Consider the following 15215-nt stretch of genomic DNA (forward strand, 5'->3'; position numbering starts at 1 on the left):
ATTCCAGTCTTTAATAGGGGATAAGATCCAGACTGCCAAGAACCAAGGAGAGGTTTTGATGCAAATGAAAAGCAGCATTTAAGAAGTAGAAGCATCCCATAACAGAGCCCACACCAAACTGTCGGCTCTGAGATGTGCCCGGAATACCCAGGGGAGCATCAGGGCTGTGAGGTGTGAGCAGGAGGGGTGAGAGGTGCTGTTCTCAGGCACTGACCCCATCAGTCACCAAAAGAACAACGCAGAGCTCACACCACAGCCCCATGTTTCAGCACTACCAGCCTAAAGGCATGGAATGTCCAACCTGGCATCGTGGGAAGTCCCCTTGGATTCCACTTTCATTTTCCAACTGCCCCAGGGAAAAATCAATGTGTTTTAGTCAGATATATGGAAAGGCCAAAGAAAATCCACTGTTCCATGCACCCCATCGCTGGGGGCATTCAAAGCCAGGCTGGATGTGGCTCTGGGCAGCCCAGTCTAGTGATTGGCAACCCTGCCTACGGCTATGGACTTGAAACTAGACGATCTCTGAGGTCCTTTTCAACCCAGGCCATTCTGTGATTCTATGCTGATTCTCATTCTTGTGACAACGCTTTCAGAGACAGGCAATGGAGCAACATCCAAGGGGAAGCAGCTGGGGCTGGACCAGGCCCTTCTGGTGGCCACGGACCTTGTGCCGCTGCCCCATGGCACACGTGGAGCAAAGAGGGGCGGCAATCGGAGGCAGCCCCTGTAAGAAGGCCTGGTTGGCCAACAAACAGCCACCATCCCACGTTCTCCGAAGAAAATAAAAGGGCCACAGCCGGGATGGGAGGGACCAGCCTAAGTCATGTACGTTTATTTAACAAGAAAACTCATTGATAAGCAAACCACCTGATGCTTGCACAGCAGAAAAGAAAACACCTGGTTCTGCCTGTGGGTTGATAAGCCAATATCTTTAATCTTTCTTTTTTTTTTCTCTTGATGACTGAAGTACACACTCTGTGCGGCCCTATGCTCCAGCCACATTGGTAATAGTAACAAAGCTTTGATGTCCCCTTCATTCAACAGAATGTTGTTTAGTTCAAAGCGAAGAACAGAGGCAATTCTTTGCTTTTAAATTATTAGCTCCCTAAGTCTTCTGTAATGATATAGTTTGACTGAAGTGTGCAGTTTATTAACTACATAAAGACGATATTATTAGAGCGGAGAAAGGCAGCCGAAAGTTTTGCCTTTCAGCTCAGCAGCAGGGGTTTTTGATACTTTGATCTCAATCAATGCTAAATGTCTTTGTGAGATAGAGGGAGCAGCAGAAATTACCTTTGGCACCATGACTACATCAATTATTTAGTTCTTTTTCTTATAAATTAAAGTGTTCTTCAACTTTTACCCCAATTTTTTCTTCTCCTTTTTTATTTTTTTTTTCCCTTCAGTTGATTGGGAAAAAGAAGAGAAGAAGAAAAAGCTGATGAGAAGAAGTCTGGCTGTGCACACTAATAGAAATCCCACTGCCCTCTCCCAGTCCTGGCCTGGAAGGGTCTCACCTGGTGTGGGGAGATGGAGTCATGCAAACAACAACAGCAGGATGGCAGCTTGGGTTAATGTGCTGTTTAACCCAGTGACTGCATAGGTTGTTGTTGCAAATTTGTCCGTGTCCAGTCTAATTTTTTTTTCTTTCTTTGCTCACTTCCAGCATCACTAGCACGAATGCAGCCAGAAAATGGGACACGCAATGAAAGCAAAAGGATTGCTCCGAGCAGGATTGGAAGTGATGGTGCTTATGAAAACTCTTTCCATTGCTCCCAGCACAGTGCAACAGAGGGAAGGTGTAGGAGCAAGAGCTGCTCCAGCAAGGAGGATGCTGAGATTAAATGCAGGTGCCCCCTTCTAATACTACCGGGAGGGACAGAGCTGGTGGGCAAAGAGCAGAGCCAAGGGAGGGGGTATTGCTGCCATCCATGGGAAGGATTGGCAGCTGGACTCAGTGCTGCTGTTGTGTGTTGGAAACTGCTGGAAGCAAAAGCTCAGCTGATAGATGGGCACTGGGGGCATGGCTTCACACTGCTGTAGAGCCCAGTGCTGTCCTCTGGCCTGGGAAATGCTGTGAGGGAGCAATAAAAGAGGTCTTTGCAGAGATGCTGAAGCATGAACTATAGGAACTTTGGTATATTTCTATGTAGAACATGTTGGAGAACAACATAATTCTGTTTTCATGGTGATCAAAGTTTTGCAAGAAGGAGGACTTGAGACAGTGTGCTAAGCTGCTATGGCAACATGAATTTTAAAAGGTAAACTGACTTGCAATAGCTTATCTTTCCCTCTTTGGTGTGGTGTAGAAGAGATCTGGGAACCTGCAGCCCAAAAGGGATCCTATGAGGTGCTCACCTCTGCTTCCGGGCCAGGCGTAGTGCAAAATGCATAAAACAAATGCCCGGAGGCAATGGGAAAACTCCCCCACTGCCTGGATTTCCTCCTGCATCCCCGAGGCTCTGCACCCCAAAAAAGCTGACTCATGGAGACTTTTCCATAATGTATTTATCAGCATTCAGACACTCAGACGTTCAGAGGTTGGGGCGAGGATGCCCTGAACCTATCCTATTCCAGGGCCTGAGCTGGATGCCACACACACTGCAGCCCCTGCGCAGAGGTGAGTTCCACCCACAGCACTGTTACACTGCGAGGTTCCGTCTCACTGGGGGATGCAGTGATGCTCTGGACCAGCTGTTCCCCACAGCCAGCATTTCAGGCAGGAGGAGCCTGCTGAAACCACCCCATGAATCTCATGGGAACCAGCTCTCTCCTGAGCCGACCGGTGCTTCCTGCTCCCGAGGCCTGATCCTATGGGATGCTGAGCATTCTTTGTCCCATTTTTAAATCAATGAGGCTTGAGCAATGCAGAGTCAGAGACTTGGGGGAAAAAAACACGAGAGGTGCTTGGTGCTTTTGGTGTTTGGGTCCCAGCTGGAGAGAATAGAGGGAAATGTCAGGTTTGGGGGGAGATTTGAGAGACGTCCATCGCCTGGAGAACAGTTTTTAATTCAGGTATTGTAACAGAGGTTCAGCTCCACGGGGATGCCATCCCACACTCCAGCCTTCGGATCGCACCAGTGCTGTGTGCCCATTGAGGAGCAGCCCTGGAGGTGGCAGAGCTGCCAGCACTGCCCGCTGCTCCCATCCCGTCCCAATAGTGTCCCCTTGAGGTTGCTGGGAGGCAGTCCGGGATGTGGGGAACCCCAGAATCCTCTCTTGCAGTCAACCGAGGACAAGGAAAGTATAAACATATGATCACAACAAACCGCAGTGCCCGTGGGGCAGGCTGAGCAAAGGAGACTGGAGAAGCCCAAACTGGCACAGGGCACAGGACCTCCACCTGGGAGCAGAGCATTCATTAATTAAGGACCGTCCTTTGTCCTTCCCCGTGCATTCAAACCATACCTGGAGCCCAATGGCAGCATGGCAGCTCAGGTGCAGAGCACTCCCAGCGCTGTGCCGTGTGCCCCCTCCTACAGCAGGCAGTGAGCAGCGATCCTCACCACCGCCGCAGCCTCCTTTCTTCTCTCAGCCAAACAGCAGGGAGTTTTCTGAGAAACTGCCCACAGGGAGAGATCACTTTTTCCAGTCATTAACCTTACACATCCCTCACATTATCGGAATACTCTGGATGTGTAAGTTGCTGCAGTGAGCTGATTCTTCCAGGTGACTCCAGGTGGCTTTAAATGGGCTACTGCACAGCGAGGGGATCTGAACTGCTGGAGCTGAAAGCACTCTGACTCCAACATGCCCAGCCTCCAACGGGGCTGTGAGCCTCAGATGTCACCGTGTGAGCACTGAGTGGCAGTGGGGATGTGCGGCCTGTGGAGCTCCAGTTTACAACCTGCAGGCAGTGGGTGCCCAGGGTCCTTAAGGAAGGAAAGTAGGGGGTAGCGCAGGGTTCTGCTCCTCTGGGAGAGACTTTGGCAATGGAGATGTCACAGTCTGTCATTTTTCCCCAACTGCCCTGAGATCAGGAGAACTCTGAAGTTGAGAACGATGCTATAGATCTTGGAGCATCCAAATTTAGGAGCAGGTCCTCACAGCCTGGCACACCACTCAAACAGGCTGTGCTTTCTGCACACAGACAGGCTGCCCAGGGAGGTGGGGGAATCACTGCCCCTGGAGGTGTTCCAGAGCCATGGAGATGTGGCACTGAGGGATGTGGTCAGTGGGCACAGTGGGATGGGATGAGGTTGGGCTTCGGGATCTTGGAGGTCTTTTCCAACCCGAATGATTCTATGATTCCACAAATCTAAGCTCTGCAAAGTCAGCCCCATACAATGCACCGATCAGCAGCTTTACCTCCTGTCATGGGGGTGGGGACCACTGAGCATGACGGAAGGGAGACTTTACATCCTACAGCAGAAGGCTGCATGATGGACCATGTCAGCCACACAGGCAAAGCTCCATTTACAATTAGAAGTACGGAATCGCAACACTGAAAGTCAAAGGCCACGTGGCAATTCACAGAATAGCAGCCAACACCTCTGGGAAATCCCTCCACAAAAAAAACATCTTGAAATACATCTTGAAACGCTGGCACGTGGTCTGGAAAGCAGTGCTCTAACACTCCTGAGAACAACACAGCTTAAATGGTGGCGATGCCTCAGTCTAAGCTTGGAGAGGCTCAACATGCCAACACAGACTTGCTGCTGCCCTCCCCAGGCGCTGCAGGGGTGCTGTTCTCTGTGATTTCAGACCCACCTTGGCACTAAAAAGTCACAAAAGGAAAAGTGGAGTTAATAGAGAAGCGCTCAGGAGCCTCTGCTGCTCTCCTGCACTGTTTGCTCTTTGGGATCCTTTTTGGTTTTCATTAAGACATGATGCTATTCTATGGCTTCTCAGGAAGGGTTTAGCGTTGCTTTCTTTTTGCCCCAGCTATTAGCTGGCTCTTAATGAACCTGGTGCTTGAAGTCTTAGTCCCAGTCTGAAAAATGCCTGCAAGCTCTGCTCCAGCTGTGCTGTGTACAGCGTGCTGACACCTCATGGCCAAGAAAGTAATTCAGATAAGACCATTTCCCAGGATATACAGACATAAATTCTCCATCTGCTATAAGGCAAGAAACAAGGTTCATTTATCAAGAAGTTTGTAATGAAGGGATCTGAATATACCAAAGATAGGAAGGAAAAAGTCCAGAAATGCTTTGAATTCTTGAATTACAAACACACGGGTGTATCAGGGCCCATTATTCACAGCTGGGGTAGTTTGAGCTTCCTTGACGCTGAAGGACAGCTCTAATGCATTTCTTCAGCAGCACGGCTCAGGTATGGAGCCATACATGGCAGAGCTCATCACCTCAGTGAGCAGCATCTCTTAACAGCTGATATCCCATCCCATCTGCTTCAGAGGCCACTGGTTACCCAGCCCTGCCCTGTTCTGTGGGGCTCTCCCATGGGCAGATCACCTCCTTCGCAGAGTCCTTATGGGGCCGCTGCTGCCCATCCTCTCCCTCAGAGTCTATGGGGCAGATTCGGCTCTCCAGAGGAACGTCCATTTTTATTTGGAAGAAGCTGTGTTGTGAAATAAAGACTCATCAGGCACAAGGCTTTTTCTGGTGTGCTCTCTGAGGCAGTGAGCGCGCAGCACAGAGTGTGGTTTGAGCTTCCTACAGTTCAACCCCCAAATCCCAAAGCAAAACCCCTGGGCACATAGAAGGAAGATGAAGAAAACTGCAGAAAAGGTGCACTCTGATCCCTTGGAAACAAAACTGCTGTGCAGCACAGCCCAGCACAGCCAGACAGATAAAGAGCCCTTGGGTTCTGAATTTACAGGATGGACTCATCCCCTCTGACTGCAGCATAGCTGGTTATAAAATATACACACATTAATATAGAGGTTGAGAGCACATTAATTTACCACAGGACAAGACCAGGAATTGGTCTCAGCAGTGACAGGCTGCCCCAAAATCCCCATTCTCACACCGTTTCCAGGTTCTCTCTCAGGATTTCTGCTCCCTCACTACTTCTGGGTCTCCTCTGACTTTTGGATCGTTAAAGCACTCCTGACCCAGAGCTCGAGAACCAGCACTGACACAAACACACAAGTGGGCTTCAAAACTCAGGGATCAGAAGACCTGGGAGCTTTACACCATCACCAGGAGACCCAAGTGCAGCAGAACCGCCTCCCGGTCATCAGAGGAAATGCTCTGCACAGACAGCAAACATGAGGAGCCACTGGAGAGCTGCCTTCAAAATGGCGGCCGCCATCACAGCCGTGCCTCCCGCCATGGCGCCTACCTGCTGAGCGCTGTGCTGTTCTGCTGCAGCTGCTGCTCCCTCCCGCCCAGCGGCTGCACCTTCCTGTGGGGCACGGCCGGGCATCTCGGCGACAGCGTGGCCAACATGGGCGAGTGGAGGCAGCCCTTCCTCAGGAAGCGACCGAAGGAGAGCGCAGCCACGCGGGGCCTGCTGGGCGCCATGGCTCCCGCCTTCCCGGCGGCTGAGGGGACGCGGCTGTGCCCGGCACTGCTGGGCTCCTGCTGCAGCTCGGTGCTCTCCAGCGCCATGCTGACGGGATAGGGGCAGGCAGTGCTGTGGGGCAGGGCCGTGGGGCTGGGAGGCAGCCTGCTGGGGCCGGTGTAGATGGCTAGATGAGGGGCCGGGGAGGCGAGCTGTGGCTGTGGGGAGGAAAAGGAGAGGTTTGGTCAGGGCTGGTTGTGTCCTCAGACATGAGAATGGGGCCTCATCACTGCCTGCTGGTCCCACAGCTCCTGCAGGAGAGCAGAGTTGTTATTTGCATGTGGAGGAGCTGTTTGCACGTGGAGTGCACCAGGCTCGTTAACGCAGGCCTCAGTGGGGCCGCTGCACCAGGCTGACATCCTGCTGTAAGAGACATCGGTTTGTCCACACACAGTGCCTGCTATCCTGAGAATGTGGCTACGAATGGCACAACCACGTTAAACCTGAGGCACAAAGGTGTTAGCTGCTGTGGTGCCCAGCAAACAGGACAATGAGCTTAAGGCCCTGTGAATGATAACACAAGGTGGTGTTACATCTCAGACCGAAGCCCCACGTCCCCAGCTGGTGCTGCAATGGCTCAGGCTCAGTTACCAAAGCCCTCGGGATGAGCAGGAGGAGAGATTCATCCGTAGGGTCCCCCACCCAACTCCCAGGGCCTTGCTGCCAGCAGGATGAAATGCAGCTCAAGGCTTCAAACTGAAGTACTGAGAGCAGAAGTATGTACAGAAAATGCATGCATGGTGAAGAGATGGTAGTGAAGGATGAACACACTGAGACACAGTGAGACACAACAGAGAAGGATGAACAGGTTGGTTTTTTTTTTTCCACTTTCTACATTTATTTTTATTAGACAGATGAACGCATGAAAGCAATGGCCAAGAAACAACCAACCTACTGCTCTGATTTCCAACGGAAACAAACAATTTCTTGGCTGACATAAAGTGAAGTTCAGTTTGTACCACAGTCACACTTCGTACCACGCAACCTTCCTCTTTAGGGACTGAGCAGCAAGGGACCAAGGAGTGGCACACTGCGTCATACCAGCTTACTCAGCCTATAAGCAGAACAGAGTTAGCTTCTGCCTGCAAGTGTGGGACTGGAGTTTCACAAGCATGGGGACCCCAGAGCAGCATTAACCCACTGGCAGCATTAACCCTTGCCAGTGGGACAGAAAGGTAAAGCTGAGATGTTAAAAAAAAATAGAAGCAAAATCACAGAAAGGAATGTATAGAGGTAACATAAAAAGCACAGCTACAAACAAAACAGAAGTGGAATCAGAGACTGACTGGAACACACAGATTTGTTATTTATTATTTATATCCTGACTTGATCTTCCATATGTTACTACTACTGGCAATCCCAACACGTTCAGTGCTCCATGTTACACAAGCTCTGAGGAGCGTAGGGCTCATCACATCCAAACAGCATTAAACCAACCCCGCTAAGCTCTTCAGTGCTCTCTTGTCAAGGTAAGCTGATGGTGCTCAGTACCTCGTGTAAACAAGCCTTGTGGTTTTAAACATTTACATCTGAGCCTGCTCCCCCTTATGGCATTGCAAAATTTACCATTGATTCCTTTGGGGACATGAACAGAGATTTAGCAAGCAGGCCTTGACATCAGAGCAAAAGACTCACGCAACTTGATTTCAATTCCTCTGAAAAGGTTCTATCACCATTAGGTTAACAGAGGTCATGAAGTGCTCCATAGCTCAGCTGCAAAACGAAGGAGGCCGGTTCTGCAGGGACACCAAAATCAGACCATGTAGCCCTGATTCTGCACCTTAAAATATGCACAGGGGAAGCAACAATTCTGTTCAAAGCTGCTTGGGCCTAAGGCCTGGCTGTCTGCCTCCCAGTGAGAGGCTGGTCTACATGCACCTAAGTGTTCCCACTCACACCCAGGTTTCTCTACCTCTGTTTTCCTGCAATTTCATTCCAGTAGTAAAAATGGATTAACAATACAAAGAGGAGTTAAGAAGTTTTCTGTACTTCAGTTCTTCCCATCCAGTTCCTCTGCTTCCCCTAGCTTCTAACAAACAAGATTTTCTGCCTCCCCGCCCCCACCCCACCGCCTTTACTGAGCTTAGCAGGAATCTTCCCAGTTCTGATAATCATCAGCCTGGTCCAGACAGGCTGGGGTTTCCCAGCAAAGCCTGGAATCTCCCCAAGCTCTTTAGTGCTAACATAGTTGTTTAGATTTCCTATTCTAAGGAGCAAAAGAGACAGTAGAAATGAAGAAAAGAAAAAAAAAAAAAACACACCAAAACAACACCACCACCACTACTTAAAACTTGAAATCAGCTCTTAACACCTCTGCCCTGGCTCTTCTTTGCCTCTGGGCTACAAACCAGTGACAACTGGAACTACCTCCTGTTATTTTTTTATTTTGTATTTTACAGAAAATAGAATAGCAGGAAAAAGACAAGACAAGAGGCAGAAAGGACTTGATAAAAGAAACACAAAGATATGGCAGCATCTCTCGAGCACTCCTGCAAGCTCCTCTGAGAGACAGCTCTAAGCCTGTACACCTAGCTCATTGCGTGCAGGGTAATGGGGAGAGAGCAGAGCTTTCCACTGATCTCCAGTGTGCCAGGAGGACTTGGGATTGACATTAAAATTCAAAGGGACACCCAAACCTTCAGAAATGCTCCTTGTACTGCTCTCACAAGAAGTCTATCCCGCTCTTCTGCCTGCAGCTCCTTTGCACTGATTTGGAGGTGCAGGATACTTAAGTGCCTTAGAGCAGATGGAGAATTTATGTGACCACTCCTCTCAGTGGATGCACACCAGAGGAGGGTGCACATTCTGCTGAGAGGATGGACACCAGCATGGACATGTTCTGATGTGGGGTGCCTTGCTCTGCTACCTGGAGAGTCCTCAACTGCTGCTCCAAGGAAGGTCAGTATGAACCCAAAGGACTGGGACAGCACAGCTTCACTCTACCTTGTGTCATCCCAGCTGCTGGAGGAGCAGAAGACAGGGAGAGGCACACAGGCTGCCCACTCTCCTGGGGCTTGGGGCAGACAGAAGGCATCCCCCGTCATGGTGCGCACAGAGGGATTCTGGCCCTGTGCTGTGAATCCAGCACAGCCAGCAGCCTGACTCCAGTAGCATTCCCATGCCTGATGTGCCTGGGAAGTGACATCTGCTGCTGCAGAAGCCATAGCAACATGCAGGAAGCAGACTGCTGGCAGAGCTGGCCTGGGAAACCTAAAGCAGCACTGACACCTTCAGGAAGGGGAGACGAAGCTCAACACCGGCCTCAGCTTGTCTTTTCCCTGCGCTGTGCCCTGCAGGGCTCAGAGCCTACTTGGGAGGTTCCTGCTTGAGCTGGCTCCTCCGATCCAGCTTGCTCATGACCTGCGTGATGTCCACGGTGGTGGCAGCTTCTTTGGCTTTGGCTTCTTCCTCCTGCTGCCTCAGGATGATGGGGCTGGGGCTGGAGCGGAGATGACGGCGTCCAAATGGGAAATTGGAACTGGGCAGAAAGAAACAGAATGTTACTGAGAGGTAGAAACTCTGTATAGCTGGATGACCTCAGATGGAGCAGAATCATCAATCAGAAAAACCACTGTTGGGCTCAATCCCTGAGGCTATGCATGGGGAGAGAGGCACTTGTCACAGCTCCTGCTGCTACCCAATCAGGCAAAAGAAAGGCACCTCATACTTTAAATACAGAGGTGTACCTTAGCATTTTGGCTGACTTTCCTCTTAAACACTTTTGTTTCTTAAAATCTCTCCCAAGGAGAAGCCAGTGAGTGTTCCATGAGATCATTTAATGAGGAGGGCAAGCATAAAGAGGCATACATGATGCTGTCACATTCATAACAACAGGGAAGTGCAAACACAGACTAAGTGGTTTAAAACAGGGCTTGGTGATTGTGTCATATAGCAGCTGCAGAACTACTAAAAGAGTAAAGGCAGCTTTGTTCCTGGTCTTAGTGAGAGACACTAAAGCCAGAAGATGCCTAGAACATTACTCTTCTTGTTTTAAGCATTTGAAAGGGCCTGGAGCATCTCCTGTACAAGGAAAAGCTGAGAGACCTCAGACACTCCAGACTACAGACTCTCCAGACTTTGTAGTCTGGAGAAGGAAAGGCTGAGAGGTGATCTCAACGCCGTTCATAGATAAGTAAAGTGCAGGAGTCCAGTTGATGGGGGCAGACTTTTTTTGGTGGCACACAGTGACAGAAAAAGGGGCAATGGGCAGAAACTAAAGCACAGGAAGTTCCCTACTGCTTAAGCAGGGAGGTTGGACTTGATTTCTAGAGGTCCCTTCCAACCCCTACAGTTCTGATCTATGAATATAAGTAACGCTCAGTGTGAGTCCAAACAACGGCCATCAAATTGAGACCAGTACAGGTGGTTCTCAATAAAACACCTGCTTCAGCAGAATCATGAGCAGCAGCAGTGAAAACAAATGATAAGCCACTTCTGGATGGGTTACTAGCTCTCCAGTTTATACAGGATGCTGTCTCTGTGTTGTGTATCCATAACAGGCACTGAAAGACATTATGGTAATCACCAGGGGTAAACCAGCATCTGCCAGTGACCCTGTGTGGCTCAGGGAAAAACTAACCAGGCCCCAAACAGGGGGGTTTGTTGTATTTTTTTCCACTGATTTGGGCTTTAGAAGAAACAATAGTGTGAAAGTCCATTATTCCTCTTTTGGTTTGCTAGGCTGATGAGTGGAAGAGGAACAGAGAGAAGAGCACATCACCCAGTCTGGCTCTGACAGTGCACGTTTTTTTTTAAGCTATTGAAGTTTGAATTGTCTACATTTGCTGTGCAATTCTCACCTTGTTCAGGAAAAGGCCATTTCAAGCCTTCCCCTTCTCAGGCTGTCTACCTTGTATCACCCACAGGTAAGGCACCTTTCACCTTCACTGTGTAGTGTGTAAACAGCTTTGTTCAGGCAGAGCAGAGCAGAATCCATGGAGGATCCTGCAGCAGCTTTGCATCTCCTCAGGCAGCCAGTGTTTCATGGCTGAGAGTTCTCATGCCCAGTACACAGTGCTCTCTCCTTCCAAGAAAAATGCCATGATTAATGCAACAATCACAGCATCTCTGAAAAGACCCAACAGGCGAGGCAGCTGAGTTATCATCAAGCAGATTCTGATTGCACATGAGGCATTTCCAAGGGGCTTACAAATAAACAGCATAATGAATCTCAAAGAAAGGCATCTTCTTAGTGAAAAAATGTATTTAATTAAGCAAATATCTAAATTATAGTAATTTTGCTGTAACTCAGGCTTTTGCAACCCTTGCTACAAGAAAAGCAAAACCCACAACTGTGTTTAGTTTCACTTGCCTTTTTTTGACAGTTTCTTGTGGCACAACAGCCTTGGCCAGCATTTCCTTGTATACTGGAGACTTTAAATAGCGGCCATAGGAGTCCTACTAGGAGAAAAAAGGGAAGCTGGTAGTTATGGGCTTATTAAGATCACCACCAAATCTATCTGCTCAGGAGCCAAGGAGGCTGGGAACTGGATAGCCTCACCCAGCAGCCTAAGTGACTTTGCATTTTCAGGCAAATGTGGATACTTAAACCAATACCCTTTCATCTTGTAAAACTTTCACCTCCTAGTAAAGCTTCCCAGGTACAATCTAGGGGTCCCACAATCATTGCAGGGTGAAGAACTTATGTTTCAGAAGCCAAACCTTTCAGCAATGTTAATGCCAATTTTAATGGCTTAAAATCAACTTTTGCTTTCATTGTCCATTTGCATTAGCTGCTGATTTGGCCAACAGCACTCCTCCTTGCTGAGTGCAATTTGACCAAGGGAATATTTAGAAAGCAGGACTCCTAGCAGACATCTAACCTCAGCCACCTTGGGGGAAAAAGCAGCAGCAAAATACAAAGACCTGACCCAGTGCTTGCTTAAATCAGCAAATCTGAGGGATTTTCAAACAGAGGCCACTCGAAAGTGACAGCTGGTAACAGTCAAAGACATGGAAAGGCCCCGAGACCTGGAATCCCCCTGAGGCTTGAAAGCAAATAACAAACCTTTTTCATCAGCATGTAAATGTGGGTCTGAGCAGCATCTAAAACATAGCGATGAGGGTGCTTGAGGCCTTTGACCGTGATGCCCATTGTTGTGCCATCGATGTTAATCCAGCGCCTAGCCCCTGGAGCAAGGAAGAGCCTACAAGGAGAGGTGGATCAACAGTGTCATTAACAAGTGAATTCCCAGATTCCTCTGTCCATGGATGAAAGGAAATTTCCCTTCCACTTCCCACTACAATTTGCTGTAATTGATCTCGAGCAATTAATCTTCTCTCCAGCAAAGTGAGCTGTGACATTCAGTCACTTCCTCTTGCAACATAAACCAAATTTTAGCCCTCTGAAAGTGAAAAGGGTCTCTCCAGCCACTTTGTGGCAACCCCATGACATTTGCTATTCTTGTATTTAAACTACAAGCTAAGATTTCTCTTAAACATTATACTGGAGAGCAGAGGGGAAAAGCAGCCATGTAACAATATTTGAGCTTTCATCTTCACAAGCTCCATTCCTTCATGGGGACATAGCAAAGCCTCAGGAATAAATCACCTGGGGAATGACAACATGTGGAGGGAGAATAGAGGACTCACGTAGAGAGTGTAAGAATGTAAAATCATCACACTGACTTGTAAATTTCTTCTGCTTTTTCTTTGACCTTGGACTGGTCTCCATATTTGAGATCCTCACAGGCTTCCCAGAAACTCAGGTTCTCTCCTGCAGAACAAGGATTCCATGAGTACAGAGTGAGACCAAGGAAATCCCATTCATTAACTCCCAAACTGAATTAGTTTGATTCAATACAACACAGCCCCAATTCGGAGTCTCTCTAATTCTTACAGTCACCCTAAAAATCTCCTGGAGACTGAATGAGGAAACAGCTTCCCACTGCCCTCTGCTCAGTGACAAACCTGCAGGAGCGTGCAAATTCAACCAGCTCCAGCTTGTCTGGGAGCAGTCCCCTCACACGAGGGCCCCGTGCAGCTGTACTGTGTGTCCTATGCCACTAGGTGGTATTGCATGCTCTGGCTGCACAGTCGCTCTGCTTCGTGACTTTATCACCGTTACAGCTCATGGCATCTATTGCAAAGGTACGGATTTCTCCTGGTGCCCCGGCTCAGCTGAGCAGCATCTTGCTGTGTGCCCCAGGCACTGGGAAAGAGAAACAAGGGACTCACCGCTGAACTCCTTCTTCAGGAAGAGCTGGAAGTTCTGCCGACCTTTTGGGTCTCGTATCAGCTCGCTGAAATTAAAGGCCCATCGCTCCACACGCATTCTGGTGGGGATTTCCACTCTGCAAAGGTTGAATACAAACAGCACTGCCAGTTTCATGCAGCCCATCTAAATGGCAGATTAATTAAAACCAAAATGTTGGAATGTCAGGAGACTTCGTGCTTTCTGTTTTCCAGAATGCTGTAATGAGCTCCTTAAGTCAGCCCCGCTAAGGAAGCAGTAATTAAACAGCTTGGTGCACAATGGGATGAGGATTTATCTTGGACTTATTCTGCTTTCACAACACTGGGCCAGCTTTGCTGGAGGTCTGACTCAGTCCCATCCTGGAGAAGGATATCGTTGTTGCTCAAAGCTTCCAGTCTCTGAAGGTATCCTCTGGGGCCGTCTTAATGGGATATTATCACTATAACAGGATTGCTGGTCTCACATGAGAGCCAGTAATATGCTGTATGCTTCAACCCCAGAGTTGCTAATACATAATTAGCAAATACTAACTGAATAGGAACCAAGGGAGACCTCAAAGAAGGGAGGGACCATCAGTACATGTCCCCAGTCCAAACTCCCTACTAAGAAGCCAAGTAATTGAAATCTGAATTGCTACACCATTGGCAGGGGCTATATTAGCAAGGTTAATACTAAATCAAGTGCTATACCTGAGCATAACTAGTCATATTCTACTCCCGTGCTTGTAAAACTGGACTGAAGTCATCCAAGGGAGGATTAGACCCACTGAGCAGCTTTTAAGTGCGTACTCCCAACATTTTAGGAATTTCCATGGTGTTAAGGAAGATTCAGCAGGAAGTATTCCCCCCAGACACTTACTTTAGCCATGTCAGAAGGGGAATTGTTGCCCTGCTCATGATCACGGACTGGATATCATGATGAGATCACTGGTTCCTCTTTCTGATTTCTATCAGCATAAAGGTCACTGTAAACCACAAGCTGGCAAAAAAAAAAACCTACATACAGCTTTGCATTGAGATCCCAGAACTCAGGGTCATCTGTTATCCAGGGGTTGCTAGGGAGACATCCAGACAGGATAGGATCATTGGAGAGAAACTGCTCAGAGTACTTCACAAGCCTGCAAGTAAATTCAACAAAATCAAAATCATAACTTACAACAGAATTGTAGCCAGACCCATTACAGCCAAATGAATGGCTGCACAGACTGCGGGTATGCTCAGAGCTGCTGCCTTACCATGGAGATCTGGAATGTGGCCCCTGCCTAACTACAAAAACTGATTCAGCAGCGCAGTTAACCTTTTGTGATTCCCAAACAGAAATCTCCCAAGCATCTTTGAAAGCACTGATTTTGTCAGGTCAAGTTCTGGGAAATCCAAGGCTCCTTCATCACCTCCTTTTGCCTCTTCGCTTCAAGGAAGTGGGACTAAGCCCCCAGAAGACTGCTGTCTCCTTCTGCAGACAGATAGAGAAATGCCTGCCCCATGCTGTTTTGTGCCACACATTGCAGAGAAAAGGAAAGCAAGCACTGCATTTGCTCAGATTGGATCCCCTG

At 48.6% G+C, this 15215-nt stretch overlaps 1 protein-coding gene across 3 annotated transcripts in view; it reads right to left on the bottom strand.

Annotated features, from left to right (window-relative positions):
• Window positions 1-805: 805 nt before the first annotated feature.
• RGS9 (regulator of G-protein signaling 9) overlaps window positions 806-15215 on the bottom strand; it is a 36177-nt gene continuing 21767 nt past the window's right edge. For 2 of the 3 annotated variants that reach the window (XM_046902182.1, XM_015279956.4), the window contains exons 12-19: window positions 14667-14780; window positions 13645-13760; window positions 13096-13183; window positions 12476-12614; window positions 11780-11865; window positions 9829-9946; window positions 6247-6626; window positions 806-5520 (exon numbers count right to left, since the gene is read on the bottom strand). In XM_046902182.1, coding sequence (XP_046758138.1) covers window positions 5367-5520; window positions 6247-6626; window positions 9829-9946; window positions 11780-11865; window positions 12476-12614; window positions 13096-13183; window positions 13645-13760; window positions 14667-14780 — 1195 coding nt within the window. In that variant the 3' untranslated portion in view covers window positions 806-5366. Of the gene's footprint in view, window positions 5521-6246; window positions 6627-7264; window positions 9947-11779; window positions 11866-12475; window positions 12615-13095; window positions 13184-13644; window positions 13761-14666; window positions 14781-15215 lie in introns of those variants that run through there. The other variant, XM_046902181.1, reaches the window with a different exon arrangement.

This window comes from Gallus gallus, chromosome 18, assembly GCF_016699485.2.
Source record: "Gallus gallus isolate bGalGal1 chromosome 18, bGalGal1.mat.broiler.GRCg7b, whole genome shotgun sequence".
NCBI lineage: Eukaryota > Metazoa > Chordata > Aves > Galliformes > Phasianidae > Gallus > Gallus gallus.